At 37.6% G+C, this 22,733-nt stretch overlaps 1 protein-coding gene across 1 annotated transcript; it reads right to left on the bottom strand.

Annotated features, from left to right (window-relative positions):
• Positions 1 to 573: 573 nt before the first annotated feature.
• On the bottom strand, positions 574 to 22,687 carry LOC117318393 (structural maintenance of chromosomes protein 6-like; the record flags this gene model as incomplete). Its single annotated transcript, XM_033873378.1, has 18 exons — positions 574 to 1,582; positions 3,468 to 3,565; positions 3,709 to 3,861; positions 4,253 to 4,411; positions 4,994 to 5,093; positions 7,637 to 7,755; positions 8,328 to 8,465; positions 11,333 to 11,503; positions 11,813 to 11,869; positions 12,247 to 12,516; positions 12,841 to 12,939; positions 15,698 to 15,781; positions 15,900 to 15,926; positions 16,171 to 16,346; positions 17,059 to 17,237; positions 17,814 to 17,978; positions 21,575 to 21,810; positions 22,607 to 22,687. Coding segments are annotated over 18 exons (2,433 nt in total), but the record flags the coding sequence as incomplete, so codon positions are not given.
• Positions 22,688 to 22,733: the final 46 nt, after the last annotated feature.

Here is a 22,733-nt window from a genome sequence, read left to right on the forward strand (position 1 = left end):
ATCTGCTGTGTAAACCTGCCTAATATTTAATATTAGACTTTAATAAGTATTGGTATTACCTTAGTGGCTATATGTAATATTGACTTAATTAAACAAGTTAAATAATTTGATATGTATGTACAATTATCTAACAAGTTTAATAAATTTTATAGCCAAAAGTGCAAGATTCTGTTCATCACATAACTTGTATTTATGAGAATATGAGTAAAACTTTCTATTTCTATACACGACGGACAAATTTTGACTTGAACGGTGGCATTTTCTCTACAGAGACAATCATAAGATGTTGTATATACTGTATTCATCGAGACGCAACAATAGTATTATTACACGTGTCTTACGATATTTATGACATGGCCATATTACACAGTAGAATGCACAAGTTATGTGATAAAAGAATGTTTTACAGTAGACTGATAACTTTATAATGACTCAGTAATGTTAATGTCATACCGTTACTCTGACACTACTATTGATGTACCTTTGATTTCATTTACTAATATTGCTATACATATATACAATTTGGTAATATAGACCATTGTTGTTTACAGAAAAACCAACCAAACTGATAAATCATCTTTAGTAATTTTATTGAAAATTCAACAAATAACAATAATGTCTAATTATTATTTACCATTTTAACATCCCAATGTGGCTTGATCAGGTGTATTTCTTGATGTTTTCAAAAGTTTAAAAATTAAAATTATATATAATAGCAGGTTCTAGCGGTAGAGTATTTACTAATGAAATTTGATTTTAAATGAAAATAAAGTTTAAAATATCTTTACAACATCAAAATCTACATTGTTTCCATTTTGCAAGGCGTTTTGATATTCATATGAATATCATATACCCCCTCTGTCCAAATACATGACAGAAATATGAATAAAACACGAATCAAAACTTTCACTACATATCTGAATCTGGAGAAAGAAAATCAAACTTTATGAGTGAAGGTTTTACTGTGCCTTCATAAAATAAATATTTTAAAGTCTATTGATAAAAAAAAAAAACATGACTAGAAAGAAATCCCTCTTCAAATAGACAACCTCCAAGTGAACCACAAACGTAGAAAGAAAACGCAGATTTTCCCCCCCATGAAGATTACTACATCAATGTAATATTAAAATACTAATTTTGGATAAACAGATCATTTATAAAATACTCCCTTTAACACCTGAATGATTATTTCTTGTTTTCATACCACTGATTCAAATAAAAAAAATATAAATAAATGGTAAACTTGTCTGGTTTTGTTAGCACTAGACTCTCCATGTCACAATAGATAAAAGTTAATTCCATATACAAAGTGGTGTGTTCCATGCCAGGAAAGATTGAAGCCAAACTAAACCTACTTCAATTATTCCTGACAATTTCCTGTAGTTTTGTAATGTCCCATTTCAACATAGGCATCCTTATCCTTGCTTTATTATGGATGAATTGTCTTTCCTTAGTTGTCAATTAATCTTCCTCATCCTCCTCCCGTTGTCTAGACAATGGCTCAAATGGCAGCACATCCTGTCCTCGGTCTGGGTCAGGCATACGGAAGACATTTAACCCTTTCACCTTGATTCCCAACTCGCTAAAAACCAAATACATGTCAAAATTACATTTAGAAACATATACAGTAAACTTCAAAGGTAACAAGATAGTTTATTTAAAGACATCTGCCATAGTGAGATGAAAATTAAACCCCAGCAAAACCCCTTCTTTGCCTTTGTATTTGAGCCCCTGAAACAATGAGATTGCTATTAAACAAGATATCAATCATATAATAGTACAAGACCATGTTCAAGTCCCTGGGTATACAATCTACCCCAGTCAAATTTACCCGTACATAACAAGGGGTCATACAGGAAGATAATCTGCCAGACATGCTTGTAATATGGATTTGCATCAGTCTTAAAAGAATGGGACAGCACCAAGGCATACACAGAGAATTCTTACATTCCAATGAGACAGAAACTGAACCAGCTACAGCAAGAGAAATTTGATGGTCCCTTCGATCTATGTGTTGTTCACTGTATAATAGTAGTATGGTGTGGATTACTCCAATAATATTAGAGGTTTACACGACAGGAAACTTTTGACAGGCTGTCATGTAACCTCTAATCACCACCGCACATAAAACCTGTTGCTGTGACCCACCTAATTAAAATCGTTCAAAAGTTATCTTTACTCACATTTCATATGATCTGACTTACCTTATTCTATTTATCTATCATAAATACACAAAGTTACACAATGTGTGTCCATATCTATATCCAAGATCAGTGATTATTAGCCTCTTTTGTCGTTTAAGCATAGGTCCCATTTGTATATACCGCCATACTTGTTTTGATTGTGACCTCTCGAGGTTATTTCCGGTTTATCCAAATTTTGAGTTGAAATAGACGAAACCAACGAAACGTTGTGAAAATATAATGTTACGCTATCCGTTTTATTTGTAATCCGTATTTTATAATGACCGGAACAGCAAAGTTGTTTTAGTGACCCAATATTTGAACACAGCAGGTTGCAAGTGAATTATTGTGGATATAATTATATTTAAGAGGTGTCCCATCAACAGTTTGTGCATAAATGGATTGATACTTCATCAACAAGTAAGCGTACACATAATTGTTAACATGAATTATCGTTTTAGATGGTTTATGACACTTTTTTGTCGCACCCCAGAATCAGGGCGCTGGCAGCTACAAGAAAAACACGCTGAGGGGATATGAGGTCGCAATATCCACCAATGTAATCAGGTGGAATAAGACCTCATATACGTATAGGAGTAGGTGTGGATATGAACTATTGGGTAACGGGTTTATGATATATCTTGTACACAATCTTCATATCAAAGTGGTCAAGTAAGACATCTGACCCTTTTATCTTGACTAATGAACACCAAAAAATCTAATCAGTTGCAGAACTAAGTTTTATGACATTACAATTTAAAGATGGACTCAATTGGTTGAGAGGTTAATGAGATATTGTGTACATATTCTTAAACACTTAAATTGTGGTATGGACGGAAGGATGGACAGATGTACATATTCTTAAACACTTAAATTGTGGTATGGACGGAAGGATGAACAGATGTACATATTCTTAAACACTTAAACTGCGGCATGGACGGAAGGATGGACAGATGTACATATTCTTAAACACTTAAATTGTGGTATGGACGGAAGGATGGATAGATGTACATATTCTTAAACACTTAAATTGTGGTATGGACGGAAGGATGGACAGATTACATATTCTTAAACACTTAAATTGTGGTATGGACGGAAGGATGGACAGATGTACATATTCTTAAACACTTAAATTGTGGTATGGACGGAAGTATGGACAGATGTACAATGTGATTACTATCTGGTAAGTAGGGATCTAAATGAAAGACGTGGGCATTCTATTTGAAATGAAACATCTGTTACATTTTTCTTTGAAACCAGTAATTTAACTGTTTAGCATCTTACCCCATATTTTGTGGAGTCAGGAATATGAACTGTCGGTGAAGCTGTTGTTTGGCTACATTCAGCATTAGATCCATGGAAATACGCCTGTTCACCATGTCCTACAAAGAAATGCCACATTATACAAAAAAAAAAAAAAAAAAAAAAACCCAAAAACCCTCAAAATCAAAAACTTAAAATGAAATAAATGATTTTTAAAAAATTTAGCAAAATCCATTACCAATAAATTTTTTTCTATACTCACCATGAAGACATCAAACTCATCCAGACATCGAAAAGGTGACTCCATGGCATCCCAGAGGGCCAGGATAAAACAAACTGTGGAGAATGATCGCTCTCCACCAGACAGAGACCTCATGTCCTTTGCTCCATCTCCATTAGATGTGTTGGGCTGTACCTGTACAAAAACAATTACATGTAATAATGTGTTGGACCAAAACCTGTCAAATCATAATTTCATGAACTGTTTTCTCCATCCTTGTCCTTGTCCTTGGCCCCATACAATAACAAGTCTACATTTTATGTTTTCCTGATAACTGTATTAAATGGTTGAATTTTTTCCAATAGTTCTTTTAGCACTTTTATGAAAGGGACCTGAAAAGATTTTTTTTTTCATTTGTTTTATATTTCCAAGGTATTTATTTTGGAACATTTTTTTCTTGTGCAGAAAGTTTGTGAGATACAAAAATGTATTGGGAATGTTTCTTATCATGTGCTATATTTGGAGGACAGATAAGAGTATATACTTCCTCTATATACCTGTCCATGTGATGTTGATTGTGACTTACTGAAATGTCCAATGTCTCCCTAGGGTGGTTGAAGGTCATTTTTCCAGTATACTTCCTATTACTGAGAAGTATGATGAAAAAATATTTGGCCCTTAAGGCGATTGATCGTCTGAACTCAGAGTACTGCTGCTGTCGCTGGACCATGACTTTCTCTAAGTGCTGTAAAACATCAACAGCTTATATATATTGACCTTCACCTTTATCAACAAACTCTTATGTCTACTAGCATCTTCTATAACAATTGACTTTCACCTGTCTATACATTCAACATATTGACTAAAACCTATACAATTGATTCTGCTTCATAATGTAACACAAGATATTTTTATATCCCGCTTGTATTTTTTCCATGTACCAAATGTAATTAAGTGAAAAATACCATTTATCACAAATCAATAAGGTCAAACATGTAATTCTGTTTATAATGATATTTTTCTTCTGTCCGGAATTATTTTTGTATGCTGTAATACAAGATAGGTGTCCATATCTGACACCTGTACAATCCACCAGGAACAATAATTAATTATTGTCAGAGGGATATATCTGCCAAAATATGTAGGGTATTTAATGGACTTTTAATTACACTTATGATAAAAGGTGAGCCTGATTGAAAGTATAAAGTCTGCACACAATTCATATAATAACAGTGTTATATCTGCTTCAGTAAAATGTAAACACAATTCATATATATACAGTGTTATATCTGCCTCAGTAAAAAATATAAATTCATACAAAACTTACGTCCATAAACCTTTTGAATTGTTTGACCTCATCCCGGATCTTTTTGTACGAGCCCTTCTTTTCGTAGTATGTTTTAGTAATCTCATTGGGGTTTCCATGGCTGTAAATATTGAAGTTGATACGTGTATATTGGTGAATATTCATGGCTGTAAATATATATTGGTGAGTATCCATGGCTGTAAATATATATTGGTGAGTATTCATGGCTGTAAATATATATTGGTGAGTATTCATGGCTGTAAATTTATATTGGTGAGTATTCATGGCTATAAATATATATTGGTGAGTATTCATGGCTGTAAATATATATTGGTGAGTATTCATGGCTGTAAATATATATTGGTGAGTATTCATGGCTGTAAATATATATTGGTGAGTATTCTTGGCTGTAAATATATATTGGTGAGTATTCATGGCTATAAATATATATTGGTGAGTATTCATGGCTGTAAATATATATTGGTGAGTATTCATGGCTGTAAATATATATTGGTGAGTATTCTTGGCTGTAAATATATATTGGTGAGTATTCATGGCTGTAAATATATATTGGTGAGTATTCATGGCTGTTAATATATATTGGTGAGTACTCATGGCTGTAAATATATATTGGTGAGTATTCATGGCTGTGAATATTGAAGAGTTGATAGATATATAATAATGAGTATTCATGGCTGTTAATATTATAGCCCTGTGTCCTACCAATAGATTGACGTGGTCATATAGCCCTGTGTCCTACCAATAGACCGACGTGGTCATATAGCCCTGTGTCCTACCAATAGATTGACGTGGTCATATAGCCGCGTGTCCTACCAATAGACCGACGTGGTCATATAGCTGTGTCCTACCAATAGACCGGCGTGGTCATATAGCCCTGTGTCCTACCAATAGACAGACAAGGTCATATATCCCTGTGTCCTACCAATAGACCTACGTGGTCATATAGCCCTGTGTCCTACCAATAGACCGACGTGGTCATATAGCTCTGTGTCCTACCAATAGACCGACGTGGTCATATAGCCCTGTGTCCTACCAATAGACAGACAAGGTCATATAGCTCTGTGTCCTACCAATAGACCGATGTGGTCATATAGCCGCGTGTCCTACCAATAGATTGACGTGGTCATATAGCCCTGTGTCCTACCAATAGACCTACGTGGTCATATAGCCCTGTGTCCTACCAATAGATTGACGTGGTCATATAGCCCTGTGTCCTACCAATAGATTGACGTGGTCATATAGCCCTGTGTCCTACCAATAGACGGACAAGGTCATATATCCCTGTGTCCTACCAATAGACCTACGTGGTCATATAGCCCTGTGTCCTACCAATAGATTGACGTGGTCATATAGCCCTGTGTCCTACCAATAGACTGACTTGGTCATATAGCCCTGTGTCCTACCAATAGACTGACGTGGTCATATAGCCCTGTGTCCTACCAATACATTGACGTGGTCATATAGCCCTGTGTCCTACCAATAGATTGACGTGGTCATATAGCCCTGTGTCCTACCAATAGACTTACGTGGTCATATAGCCCTGTGTCCTACCAATAGATTGACGTGGTCATATAGCCCTGTGTCCTACCAATAGATTGACGTGGTCATATAGCCCTGTGTCCTACCAATAGACTGACGTGGTCATATAGCCCTGTGTCCTACCAATAGACTGACGTGGCCATATAGCCCTGTGTCCTACCAATAGACTGACGTGGTCATATAGCCCTGTGTCCTACCAATAGACAGACAAGGTCATATATCCCTGTGTCCTACCAATAGACCTACGTGGTCATATAGCCCTGTGTCCTACCAATAGATTGACGTGGTCATATAGCTCTGTGTCCTACCAATAGACTGACGTGGTCATATAGCCCTGTGTCCTACCAATAGACTGACGTGGTCATATAGCCCTGTGTCCTGCCAATAGATTGATGTGGTCATATAGCCCTGTGTCCTACCAATAGACTGACGTGGTCATATAGCCCTGTGTCCTGCCAATAGATTGATGTGGTCATATAGCCCTGTGTCCTACCAATAGATTGACGTGGTCATATAGCCGCGTGTCCTACCAATAGATTGATGTGGTCATATAGCCCTGTGTCCTACCAATAGATTGACGTGGTCATATAGCCGCGTGTCCTACCAATAGACTGACGTGGTCATATAGCCCTGTGTCCTGCCAATAGATTGATGTGGTCATATAGCCCTGTGTCCTACCAATAGATTGACGTGGTCATATAGCCGCGTGTCCTACCAATAGACTGACGTGCTCATATAGCCCTGTGTCCTGCCAATAGATTGACGTGGTCATATAGCACTGTGTCCTACCAATAGACTGACGTGGTCATATAGCCGTGTGTCCTACCAATAGACCGACGTGGTCATATAGCACTGTGTCCTACCAATAGACTGACGTGGTCATATAGCCGCGTGTCCTACCAATAGACCGACGTGGTCATATAGCCCTGTGTCCTACCAATAGACTGACATGGTCATATAGCTCTGTGTCCTACCAATAGATTGACGTGGTCATATAGCACTGTGTCATACCAATAGACCGACGTGCCTCCATGAAACAAATTCACCTGTGATTTAAGTTATATATCAAACTAGTTTGAGATTTAGCTTTATGTGTAGTCCTACCTCTTCTCCTCCATCTTTATGCGTTTGGTGATATGATTGATTTCACTCTCCAGGTTCTGCACAGTCCTCCGCATATTGACCTTCCGAGGGCATATCTGCTCTGCTTTGGTTGTGTCATTCTGTCAACACAACAAAATTCTGTTAATGTTTGTTATTGTAATAGCTGACCTCATAATTATGATAATTAGACAAAAATAAGAGGATACAAACATGAAAATGAATCTAAATTCGAGATTCCCGAGAGTGAGACTTTAAAAAGTTTAAAAAAAAGACTTGGTGTTTTGGTAGGGAAAGCGTCTCCTCTTTCATAGATAATAACAGCCATGTAAATCAATGTCACTCTCTCAAAATGAGGACTGGGGTAGTGACAATGTATAACTAAGCATTATTATCATTATAATCTTAACAGCCTATCAAAACTTAACAGGTTATTAGGGTCAATAAATGGTGAGCAAAATGGGTATTAAACCAAACAATATCAAACGAACGAAATAAGTAAAATTATGTTGGTATACACATGTACATATTTTAAGTGATAAATTTTGCTATGGTTAGTCATATCTTATAGACCAACAGTTCATTGCATGCAGCCATTCACTAAGGTTGGTACGCATGCTTTAATAAGTAAGAATGTATTATATATGTAGTCACCGGGCACATAAAGGAGGATGTTTTCAACATAACCATTTACCTCAATATCCTTCTGCAGTATCTCAACTTTTTTCTTTTGGTCTGCAATTTTATGTTCTTGTTCCTTCAGCTTTTGCTCATAATGCTTTTTGTGAGATTTTGCCTGCTCAATTTCATTCTGGGCATGTCCTAAGTCATCCTAAAACACAAACAACAGTTTCAATATTTTCCTGTTGGTACATGAGATCAAAGAGTGACCTTGGTATACAACATATGACCTTCATTGGTTCTTTCTAAGTTTAATCCTTTCTCTTCTCTCCTTTCAATTATCTGCTGTGTCGGCACTTCATGATAATGGTAAATTAATCATGTGGTACTGTGTTAAAAAGTTTTTATCTTAATTGTCATTTTACGTGAGAACAAAATTCAAACTACATTGTATTGACAATAAAGAACAAGAGGCCCAGAGGGCCTGTATCGCTCACCTGGTTTCATGAGATATGAAACAAGAATGATGCTTAAGTATATTTGTCACTGGTATTGCTATGTCAATATATATCATAAGCATTTTATATGGGTACATGTACATTGGTTTTATTTTAATACTAAAAATGCCAAAAAGTGCATTAATCCATGAAATGAAATTGACTTTTGGCGCGACCCCATAGGGATGCTACCACACAAATGTGAGTGATATCCATTGCTTTGTTTCAGAGAAGATCTTGTTTAGACCAATTGACCCCGTTTGACCCTGCCCTCTGCCCCCTGGGGGGTCAGCTCCTTCCTTTATACAATTTTGAATCCCTACCCCAATAGGATGCTACCAGTCAAACCATTGCTAAGTTTCAGAGAATAAGTTGTTTAAATCAATTTAGCCAAATTGACCCCTTTTGGCCCCACCCCTCAGCCCCCTGGCAGCCCGGGTCAACCCCAACACTTGTACAATTTTGAATCCCCAACCCATAACCATGCTACCATACAAATGTGAGTAATATCCATTGCTTAGTTTCATAGAAGAAGTTGTTTAAACAAATTGACCAATTTTGGCCCCGCCCCTCAGGCCCCTTGGGGGTCAGCCCCACCATTTGTACAATTTTGAATTCCCACCCCATAGGGATGCTACCAGGCAAATATGAGCGATATCCATTGCTCGGTTTCAGAGAAGAAGTCGTTTATATCAATAAAGCCCAATTGACCATATTTGGCCCCGCCCCTCAGGTCCCTGGGGGGTCAGCCCCATCATTTGTACAATTTTGAATCATGACCCCATAGTGATGATACCAGGTAAATACGAGCGATATCCAATGCTCAGTTTCAGAGAAGAAGTCGTTTATATCAATATAGCCCAATTGACTCCTTTTGGCCCCGCCCCTCAGGCCCCTGGGGGGGCCAGCCCCATCATTTGTACAATTTTGAATCCACACCCCTTAGTGATGCTACCAGGCAAATATGAACGATATTCATTGCTCGGTCTCAGAGAAGAAGTCGTTTATATCAATATAGCCAAATTGACCCCTTTTGGCCCCGCCCCTCAGGCCCCTGGGGGGTCAGCCCCATCAGTTGTACAAGTTTGAGTCCCCTACCCATAGGGATGCTTCTGACCAAATTTGTTCAAATTCTGATCAGCGGTTATGAAGAAGAAATTGACGGACGGACGACGGACGCCACGGTATGGCATAAGCTCACCTTGGTCCTTCGGACCAGGTGAGCTAATTAATGAAGTGTAAAAAAGGTATTTCTGATATCTGCTTGTCACCTGACTCAAACATATTTTGACTTTGTCCACTTTCTTTAAACTCGGCCAAACAACTGGCTTTGCCATATTACCTTAAAATAACAAGAGGCACATGGGCCTTAACGGTCACCTGACATTTGAAATATCTATTAAAGCTAATTTAATTGACCCCTTTTGGCCCCGCCCATCGACCTAATAGGTCAGTCAGTGCCAACATGTGCATACCATTAAGCTGTCATCCCATGCTGATAACGCTAAGAAAGTTAGAATGAATTCCAATAGAAATCAACAAAATGATGGTCAAAAATGTGATTTCCCTATATAAACTATAGTAAAGTATACCCCCTCCCCAGGGGTAAATGTGAGAGTCATGAATTTCATAATTTTGGTAAAGCACCTTGAGATCCTTCCATCTATGAAGAGTATCTTATTCTACCTAACTTAGGTCTTCTAACATTACCTTTAGAGGGTCTGCCCCTTCTGATAGTACCTTTAAATGGTCTGCCCCCTTCTGTCAATACCTTTAGAGGGTCTGCCCCTTCTAACATTACCTTTAGAGGGTCTGCCCATTCTAACATTACCTTTAGAGGGTCTGCCCCTTCTGGCATTACCTTTAGAGGGTCTGCCCCCTTTGATATTACCTTTAGAGGGTCTGCCCCTTCTGACATTACCTTTAGAGGGTCTGCCCATTCTAACATTACCTTTAGAGGGTCTGCCCCCTTTAATATTACCTTTAGAGGGTCTGCCCCCTTTGATATTACCTTTAGAGGGTCTGCCCCTTCTAACATTACCTTTAGAGGGTCTGCCCATTCTAACATTACCTTTAGAGGGTCTGCCCCCTTTGATATTACCTTTAGAGGGTCTGCCCCCTTTGATATTACCTTCAGAGGGTCTGCCCCTTCTAACATTTCCTTTAGAGGGTCTGCCCATTCTAACATTACCTTTAGAGGGTTTGCCCCTTCTGACATTACCTTTAGAGGGTCTGCCCCTTCTAACATTTCCTTTAGAGGGTCTGCCCCTTCTGACATTACCTTTAGAGGGTTTGCCCCTTCTAACATTACCTTTAGAGGGTCTGCCCCTTCTAACATTACCTTTAGAGGGTCTGCCCCTTCTAACATTACCTTTAGAGGGTCTGCCCCTTCTGTCATTACCTTTAGAGGGTCTGCCCCTTCTGACATTACCTTTAGAGGGTCTGCCCCTTCTGATATTACCTTTAGAGGGTCTGCCCCTTCTGTCATTACCTTTAGAGGGTCTGCCCCTTCTGACATTACCTTTAGAGGGTCTGCCCCTTCTGATATTACCTTTAGAGGGTCTGCCCCTTCTGACATTACCTTTAGAGGGTCTGCCCCTTCTGCCATAGACCGCATCTGGTGTTCCACTTCCTTGAACTTTTTTTCAGCAAGGTTTAGTTCCTGCTTGGCCTTGTCATGCTCTTCATTCTTTGCCTGTCGCTGTTCCTCATGGATCTGAATCTGGTCGTTCATGGTCTGTACTTCTTCTTCCTATAAATCAACAGATCTTTAGCAATTCAATTTACATCACTTCGTACTGACTCAATGCAATAGCATGCAAAATCAGGTCATACCCATTGCAGTCCTGCAAAATGATCAACAGACAGCTCATTTCAATCCTGAGTCAACTCATCAATAAACAAACATAGCCACCTCGGATGAGTGATCTCATCAACAGATACAGCTCATATGAATCCTGAGTCAAATCATTGACAGACAAACCACTCATATCAATCCTCATTCAAACATATTGATAGGTAATCACAACTACCAAACTGAGAGTCTGTGATGAAAACTTACCAGAGTTTCAACGTCAACAGGCTCTGGGTCCTCAATACTTTTCAGATCTTGGATTTCCTGTTAGATAAGAACATTGTATCAATCTAAAGAAATGCAATACATACATATATATTTACCATTGTATGGCACTGCCACTATATAACCCTACCAATTCAGTTGCGAGTTCACCAGCTTATGAACTGCAAAAAAAAATTGCACGACAAATAAAAAATCGCAGATGGTAAATATAAGCATTGAACGGCTTCCAGTTGGCATTCATATTGAATATGAATGCCAACTGAAAGCCGTTCAATGATTAAGTAAATTTCGATGAGTTCTTTATAAGTCTAAATATACACCAATCTATTCAATACAAATATCGATAACAACAGATACATATGACAATGAAATCAAAATCTGCAATATTTCAAATTAACTTGCAATTGTATACTTACATCGGTGAGTAATCTGATTTTTTGGCCAATCTTTGTCAGCTGAGTTTCGGTCTTGTTGTTCTCTATTTTGTTGGTACGTATTTCCTCGTTAAATCTGTCTCGCTGCCGTTCTATAGTTGTTATATCGTTGGCTAGAGACTGCAGCTCCTCTTTGTTTCTGGAGATTTCCTCCTCCACATTAATGGAGAGGAAGCGGGCGCGCCCTCCCCTCGAGGAGTAGTACCTGAGGGATGGGTGACAGTACAACTGGTCTCCGTCTGCAGTAAATGCCTGGTAATATAACCATATAGGTGTTGTAAAAATACTCTTACATCTTCCTTGAGTTGATACCAATTCTACTAATGTAGTTTATACCTCTACCATTATATAAATGTGTAAATGCAATTTCAATTGGTCCAAAATTATGAACTTTTGACCACAAGAAAACTTAAGAACCATGAGTGGTAAAGGCCATTTTACCGGCCAACAATATGTTGCATGTGCCCCAGATTACTTACAAGCATGTATAAAGCTTTATCAAACACAAGACGTTAACAGATTTTAATGTTTGTCTGGGGGAAATATCTTATGCTTAAATATAGAACTAATAATCACCTCTCTGCAATTTTTTGGTGGCCCTGGCCTTTTATCAGGATCCATGACATCACGAGCAATCCTGTTGTCTTTGATAAGGAGGATGCATTCCACTCCTCTCTATAAAATAAGAACACTTAAATGAAGCAAGGCCTTTCCTTTAAAAATGTTTCTTTAATAGGCCATGTTGGTATTTATTCTTACTGGTAGGCACCTTCCCTCTGTCACAAGTGGTTTACTTTATAGATATAACTTTAGCTAGGGTTGCTAATAAGCAATTCCATTCAACAGAGATCAGATTCCGAAGCATAACCTGACATAGACTTGGCTGGTAACAAACCAATCACATGTCTGTAGCATTATCACATCTTATATAAGATAGTTAAAAACTCCTCTGTTACAATACCTGGTCTATAAGACTCTGTAACATTACCTGGTCTATAAGACCCTGTAACATTACCTGGTCTATAAGACTATAACATTACCTGGTCTATAAGACTCTGTAACATTACCTGGTCTATAAGACTATAACATTACCTGGTCTATAAGACTGTAACATTACCTGGTCTATAAGACTCTGTAACATTACCTGGTCTATAAGACTCTGTAACATTACCTGGTCTATAAGACTCTGTAACATTACCTGGTCTATAAGACTATAACATTACCTGGTCTAAAAGACTATAACATTACCTGGTCTATAAGACTGTTACATTACCTGGTCTATAAGACTCTGTAACATTACCTGGTCTATAAGACTCTGTAACATTACCTGGTCTATAAGACTCTGTAACATTACCTGGTCTATAAGACTATAACATTACCTGGTCTATAAGACTCTGTAACATTACCTGGTCTATAAGACTCTATAACATTACCTGGTCTATAAGACTATAGCATTACCTGGTCTATAAGACTCTGTAACATTACCTGGTCTATAAGACTATAACATTACCTGGTCTATAAGGCTCTATAACATTACCTGGTCTATAAGACTATAACATTACCTGGTCTAAAAGACTATAACATTACCTGGTCTATAAGACTGTTACATTACCTGGTCTATAAGACTCTGTAACATTACCTGGTCTATAAGACTCTGTAACATTACCTGGTCTATAAGACTCTGTAACATTACCTGGTCTATAAGACTATAACATTACCTGGTCTATAAGACTCTGTAACATTACCTGGTCTATAAGACTCTATAACATTACCTGGTCTATAAGACTATAGCATTACCTGGTCTATAAGACTCTGTAACAATACCTGGTCTATAAGACTATAACATTACCTGGTCTATAAGGCTCTATAACATTACCTGGTCTATAAGACTATAACATTACCTGGTCTATAAGACTATAACATTACCTGGTCTATAAGACTATAACATCACCTGGTCTATAAGACTATACCATTACCTGGTCTATAAGACTCCGTAACATTACCTGGTCTATAAGACTATAACATTACCTGGTCTATAAGACTCTGTAACATTACCTGGTCTATAAGACTCTGTAACATTACCTGGTCTATAAGACTCTGTAACATTACCTGGTCTATAAGACTCTGTAACATTACCTGGTCTATAAGACTCTGTAACATTACCTATAAGACTATAACATTACCTGGTCTATAAGACTCTGTAACATTACCTGGTCTATAAGACTCTATAACATTACCTGGTCTATAAGACTCTGTAACATTACCTGGTCTATAAGACTCTGTAACATTACCTGGTCTATAAGACTATAACATTACCTGGTCTAAAAGACTAAAACATTACCTGGTCTATAAGACTATAACATTACCTGGTCTATAAGACTATAACATTACCTGGTCTATAAGACTCTGTAACATTACCTGGTCTATAAGACTCTGTAACATTACCTGGTCTATAAGACTCTGTAACATTACCTGGTCTATAAGACTCTGTAACATTACCTGGTCTATAAGACTCTGTAACATTACCTGGTCTATAAGACTATAACATTACCTGGTCTATAAGACTCTGTAACATTACCTGGTCTATAAGACTATAACATTACCTGGTCTATAAGGCTCTATAACATTACCTGGTCTATAAGACTCTGTAACATTACCTGGTCTATAAGACTACATTACCTGGTCTATAAGACTGCATTACCTGGTCTATAAGACTATAACATTACCTGGTCTATAAGACTATAACATTACCTGGTCTATAAGACACTAATATTACCTGGTCTATAAGACTCTGTAACATTACCTGGTCTATAAGACTCTGTAACATTACCTGGTCTATAAGACTCTGTAACATTACCTGGTCTATAAGACTGTAACATTACCTGGTCTATAAGACTCTGTTACATTACCTGGTCTATAAGACTGTAACATTACCTGGTCTATAAGACTCTGTAACATTACCTGGTCTATAAGACTCTGTAACATTACCTGGTCTATAAGACTATAACATTACCTGGTCTATAAGACTATAACATTACCTGGTCTATAAGACTCTGTAACATTACCTGGTCTATAAGACTCTGTAACATTTCCTGGTCTATAAGACTGTAACATTACCTGGTCTATAAGACTCTGTTACATTACCTGGTCTATAAGACTGTAACATTACCTGGTCTATAAGACTCTGTAACATTACCTGGTCTATAAGACTCTGTAACATTACCTGGTCTATAAGACTATAACATTACCTGGTCTATAAGACTATAACATTACCTGGTCTATAAGACTCTGTAACATTACCTGGTCTATAAGACTCTGTAACATTTCCTGGTCTATAAGACTCTGTAACATTACCTGGTCTATAAGACTCTGTAACATTACCTGGTCTATAAGACTCTGTAACATTACCTGGTCTATAAGACTATAACATTACCTGGTCTATAAGACAGTTATAAGTGACAGGATCATTCATTTCCAGCACATCCACTACAGCCTTGTAGTTGGTTCCGTTCACACGCTGCAACATAACAATTCATTAAAACATTTTGGTTAAACAGATGATTTAATGTCATACATTTTGTTACAATATCTCTTAACTGTGATGTTAAAAACATATCTTACACAATCATACTTACTCCTTTATTGACATCATGCTTTCTGTCCTGAAAAAGAAAGAAAACAGTTGGAATTAGTAATTTTACATCAACAAACATGTATAGATATAGTCCTTTTTATATAATTAGTATCATTATCCAGACAAATTTTAAAGGTTTCAAAGACAGTAACTGCAATATACTTCCATGTTTTCAAGCTGTCATAGGGAAAAAATCAGCAAAGCAACAACTAGGATAAAACCTGCTGATTTAAAAACATTTTGTCCAACGATATCAATTTCTGAACACATACCTTGAATGCAGAAACAATAATGGATGGCCTTTGTCTCTCAGGACAAACATCATCAAATATCTTTTCCAAAATTGCTTCATCGTGGTGGTCATGACAACAAAATGCATGTATCAGATTTCCAAGGCACCGTTCCACAGCAAATGCCCACTCCATGTCCATTAACTTGAAACAGGACCCTATAATCACATCAATTACAAGCATACTGAGCATTGTTAAAGCAAAACATGTTCCCTTCTGGCCCCCAATAGCCGATACATTCCTTTACAAGTGTCTGAAGTTGGATCCAAATCCCTCAAGGAAAGAAGCCTCTAGAGTGCTGACAAAGATTTTCTAACAATAGTAATATGGACCTTGACTGAAGAACACTGAAACTTGAGCTTGTTTGAGACAGTATGGTCCTTTATGATTGGATGAAGTTTGGTCAAAATCCCTCAAGGAATCAAGGAACGAAGCTGCTAAAGCACTGACAATCTTTGGTGTTATGTACCTACACAACTACCAAATAGTATTTCAAATCCAAACATAATCAAATTACATTTGTGACAATGCATCTTCAGTTCTAGTGATGTTGACCTTAATTTGGGCCATTTTGGTATTTGGGAATCGAATGCCATCATTATCAATATACCATGTGTTATACGCACTTGCTTATTATTGTATATTTAAGTACTGTTTTTTTCTGTACCTGCATCAAAGTGTATCTGTATTGGGATAACTCCATGTTTTACTTGGTGCATATAGCACAGCATTTCATGAACATTTCAAAAATGAAATTTCTTAAACACATCGTTTGAATAGTGGTGAGTTTAATGGAATAGCCAAATAATACAGGAAGTACAAGGTGGCGCTGCTGGAGGTGTCAATAATAACAGTAAACAAAACAGTTACCTATTGGCCCCACTGGTCGACGATGGAATTGATGACGACGGCATCGTTCCTCTATGTGCTGTAGTAGTGTTGGCATGTAGGGCCCAAATCTGCGAATGTTGTCCTTCTTGGCTTCACTAAGATTCTGCAAGTCCTTCTTGACCTGTCTCACTCTTGTTTCTACATTTTGCTGCTCGGCACTAGAGGGAAACATTGAATTGTTCATTCAAAATAGTTCTAGCAGCTTGTAATTTACAAGAACTGCTTTATAAAGACAGCTATGGTATCATGAACAACAATAATAATTCAAAATTTGCATATTACTTTAATTTTAATAACTACAAAATACTATACTACCACAATTTGTTTAGGGAAAACAAGACTCTTGGTAACAAAACTACTGATATAATTTAGAAATCCACATATTTTACTGTAATTTAGAGCTGTCAGTGTTAGCATTAGATCTTGTTTTGCTTTTCTTTTTGCTTTGCCAATATTTTAGTAGAATGCAAATTACTGAGATAATATAATGAAAATATTATAAACTCATTCTAGTGGTTTTCTGTGGTGACTATTATCAGTGTGTCAATTCATCATTGAACTGATCTTGTTTTAATTTGGTTACATTTGAATATGCCAAAATGAATAAGTAACCATAGAATGATACACCACGACAAAGTACTTCTACAATCTCTGATATATTTTCTGTTTGTTGCCTTCATGCATATGAAATATTCTAAATATAAATCAGAAATAGTCGGAAAGGTAACACTTACTTGTGTGTGTATTCACGCTGTTTAGCTTGGGAGATGGCTTGACGGTACTGTGCTTGCTGGTGTTCTGTTGTAGCTTGTTGTGCTTTCAAAGCATCCACTTCATCTTCTTTATGTTTTATATTCGTCTCCCTCATCTTTCTCTCAGCCTCATAATCACGCTGAGCACTGGGTACAGAATTATACCATAACAATAACATCTTCATTATGGGCAAATTTCTTATACTAATTTTTCATTTATTTCCCATTGTCTACTTCAATATTACATCAGAAATAAAACAATGACAAGATTAAAAAAGTTTTGATAGAAAACATAGTCAAACCTCGATGATTCGAACTTTGTTGATTCGAATTTCTCGCTGTATCGAACTTTTTGCTTGGTCCCAAATTTCCTTACTATATAACGCTACTAACGAACCTATGCATGATTCAAATTTTTATAAATCGAAGTTTTCGATGTATCGAGCTTTTTTCATGGCCCGTTAGCTATGATATCATAGGTAATTGACATCTCATGATTCAAACAAAAATTTACCTGTACTGACCACTGTACAGGTGTTGGTTGTGACCCCCGCAGCAAGATTTCACACTTCTCCCCTAGATGCCCCGACTGACAATAGGGATAACGATAGCGTGTGTTGTCACTCCCGATCATGTGGTTATTTAATAATCAGACCAAATTGATAGATAAAAGGTGTATTTAGAAGCCATGACATTTAATCACTCCGGTAAAACATTTCGGTAGTTGTCTCTGATAATCTTCGCCACCAATGAAATCAGCGGTCGGTGAGTAAATTTTACGGAACTATAAAACAAGCGGACCAATTTTAAACACAAACAATTAGCGATGTCTTCATTCAAAGTGTCACGTTTCAAACTTATAAATATCCAAGTAAATCGCTTATTTGTCATTCAATCATGCATTCTCCAACCGATCGGCATTCCGTATTTTATATGCACATAACGTAAACGCACGTGTCTTTAGCAGAAAAGCCTAATGACTTACGTAAGTGTGCATTGTACTTCTTTTGCTTTATCTGTTACATGCGATATAAGTGTTTTGTAACCGATACATAGTTTGTTTAATTAACAAGAGGCCCATGGGCCTTAACGGTCATCTGACAAACACTTACACTTACAGCAGGGACACACCCCTCGATCCAGGTTTATTACCATAAATTATTTATCGCAGCCAGTTATGTTTTAGATCAAATTTGGTTTTTATCCATTTAGCTTGTCCAGGAAGAGCAGCATCTTAAAGCAAAATTTTAGCCAAGTTCCCAATTTTGGGGCATGCCCCTCTGTCCCAATGGGTCAGACAAGACTCATTTATATTAATTAGGATTGCCTTTCCCCAATGATATTTCATACTAAATATGGTTGTAATCAATTAAGGCATTATATAAAATATGACCACCCTTCCCAAAGGATGTTTCATGCCATATTTCGTATTAATCCACCCAAGGGTTAGAGAGAAGTAGGATTTATAGCAACAAGAGGCCCAAAGGGCCTTAACGGTCACCTGAGATTTGAAATATTTCGGCCAACTAAATTGACCCTTTTTGGCCCACCCATCAGTCCTAATGGGGTCAGTCTATGGAGAGTATTTGATTCTAACATATAGTTGATAAGAAGATTTTGGAAATTTCAGTCAATTTGACCCTTTTTGGCCCCGCCCACCAGCCCCTGGGGGTCAACCAGGGCCAACATGTACATAACATCAAACTGTAATCCCATGCTGATAATTTGAACCAAGTTAGAATGAATTCCAATACAAATCCAACAAATAATAGTCAAAAATGTGATTTCCCTATATAAACTATAGTAAAGTTTACCCCCTCCCCAGGGGCAAACGTGAGACCCCAGGGTCATGAAATTCACAATTTTGGTAAAGCACCTTAAGACCCTTCCATCTGTGAAGAGTATTTGATTCTACCATATCTGAGAGCAGGGAAGAAAATTTTTTGAAATTTTAGTCAATTTGACCCTTTTTGGCCCCGCCCACCAGCCCCTGGGGGTCAACCAGGGCCAACATGTACATACCATCAAACTGTCATCCCATGCTGATAATTTGAACCAAGTTAGAATGAATTCCAATACAAATCCAACAAATAATAGTCAAAAATGTGATTTCCCTATGTAAACTATAGTAAAGTTTACCCCCTCCCCAGGGGCAAACGTGAGACCCAAGGTTCATGAAATTCACAATTTTGGTAAAGCACCTTAAGACCCTTCCATCTATGAAGAGTATTTGTTTCTACTATATCTGAGAGTAGAGAAGAAGATTTTTGAAGTTTTAGTCAATTTGACCCTTTTTGGCCCCGCCCGCCAGCCCCTGGGGGTCAACCAGGGCCAACATGTACATACCATCAAAGTGTCATCCCATGCTGATAATTTGATACAAGTTAGAATGAATTCCAATACAAATCCAACAAATAATAGTCAAAAATGTGATTTCCCTATATAAACTATAGTAAAGTTTACCCCCTCCCCAGGGGCAAATGTGAGACCTCAGGGTCATGCAATTCACAATTTTGGTAAAGCACCACAAGACCCTTTCATCTATAAAGAGTGTTTGACTCCACCATATCTGAGAGTAGAGAAGAAGATTTTTGAAGTTTTAGTCAATTTGACCCTTTTTGGCCCCACCCCTCAGGCCCCTGGGGGGTGGGGACCATATAATTAACAATTTTGGTTGACCTTCAGCCATAGAAACTTTCTGCCAAATTTCATTGAATTTTGTTAAGTGGTTTTGGAGAAGAAGTCGAAAATGTAAAAAGTTTACGGACGCACGACGACGGACAAAAGGCGATTAGAATAGGTTCACATGAGACTTCGTCTCAGGTGACCTAAAAATTCACCAAAGTTCTCCTTTTGGGGCCCCGCCCCTCTGGCCCTAGGGGTCAGACCAGCCTCATTTATATAAAATATGATTGTCCTCCTCCAATGATGTTTCACACCAAATTTGGTAATAATTCACTATGGGGGTTAGGAGGCGTAGTATTTTAAAGCAAAATTTCACCAAAGTTCCCTTTTTGGGGCCCCGGCCCTCTGGCCCCAGGGGTCAGACCAGCCTCATTTATATAAAATATGATTGCCCTCCCCTGATGATGCTTCAAACCAAATTTGGAAGTAATCCACCCAAGCGTTAAGGAGGAGTAGCGTTTTGAAAGAAAAAGTTTACTGACGGCGCACGACGACGGACGAAGCACGATGGCTATAGGTCATCCTGACCCTTTGGGTCAGATGACCTAATAAAATGCTTAGGTATAATCTATGAAAAGTATTTTTATTTTGTTTTGTTTGAGGTATAAATTAACTTAACTTTTCGATGTGAGCCTGACAGGCGACGATCAACACGATGACACAGAGGACATGTAACGTTAACATATATGGTCATTATCAAGAAAACATCAATCTATTGTCAACCATGAATAATTCGAAGTCCCGCTGTTTCGAAGTTTTTCTGTTAGTCCCTTGAACTTCAAAACATCGAAGTTTGACTGTATCTAGTTATGATGCAAAACTCACGTAATATCATCAAGTAAACTCTTATGGTTCATCTGCCATGTCTCAACAAATTTGGATTGTAAATACAAGTGGGTTGTGTTAACAATCTTAAGCCAATTGAATATGATTGTGCATCAGGTGGAAACAGAAGAAACAAAAACAAACCCCTGAGTCCTCTATAATTACCTCGGAATTAAAAGACAATCTCATAAGCACTAGAACTGGTAGATATAGAATATAACCTTGTCCCTTACCTTTTCTGTATCTCTTTGATCCTTTCCTGGAGGAGATGCCTGTCCTTTTGTACCTTCCTTAAATAGCTCTCAACTTTCCTCAGGTCATTCTGTGTATTCCTGGCCACTTTTTTTTTTTCAGAGACCTCTTCTTTGGCAGCAGTATATGCTGGTTGGAGGTCCTGCACTTGGTCACCCATCCGCTTCAGCTGCTCTTGTATGTCCTTCTGTTTCTGGACGCACTCATCAACTTTAGACTGGAAATATAGATACAAGTGAGAGACAGCATGTCACGTTGTTCTTTATAAAAAGATGAATCAAGACATTTGAAAATATGTATATATATTTATACATGAAATTTGATGGCTCTTAGCCTTAAGAAACAAGAGGGGAATCCTAAGGATTTTAAAGTTATACCTTAATTACCACAGTAATACCACTTGAATAGTATTTACCATTTACCATTTATACCTAACTGGTTCCCCTTCCCAGAGAATGTTTCTGACAAAATTTGGTCAAAACACCTTCATCATAAGGAAAAAGGATTTTATAGTTTACTATTGGGCTCTGCCCTGTCAGTGCCAAATTGGCAAAGAATTCATAAAAACAAAAGTTGTCAGAAGACAACAAAGCTTGGTGAGCGTGTTGAAATTTCGGAATAAGTTTTTTAAAAGTACCTAGGTCAAAGATCAAGTTCAAGGTTAGCAGTCCTCAAATGTAGTACCAATAGGAAGGTCTTGTCACAAGGAATGCATGTCAAACATGAAAGCCTTTACAGTTAACATACAGTGGCCAAGGACCTTAGGTTTAAGTTTTTTTTAAAGTAGGTCAAAAGTCCTGGACAAGGTCAACTGGTCCGCAAATGTAGTATCAATGGAGTCTTGTTACAAGGAACACACATGTCAAATACTTAAATTAGTATGCTGACAATTTGTTATTTTTAACAATATTATCAGATAACCAATTTCAAATATTAGATTTAATCTGGTACACATGATACACATATCTCTATATATTCATGATAAAAACCATCAGCGTATAAGATCTACTTACCTTGGCCTCAACCACTTTCTGTTTAAATTTGGGCAGCCTGCTCTCCTCCTGCTGAAGCTCTTTTGTCAGGGGTTGGAGGTTCTGAAACAGATTTATAGACCGTAAAGCAAAGCCAGGTACTGCCAGC

The sequence above is a fragment of the Pecten maximus genome, unplaced genomic scaffold (genome assembly GCF_902652985.1).
Source record: "Pecten maximus unplaced genomic scaffold, xPecMax1.1, whole genome shotgun sequence".
Lineage (NCBI taxonomy): Eukaryota > Metazoa > Mollusca > Bivalvia > Pectinida > Pectinidae > Pecten > Pecten maximus.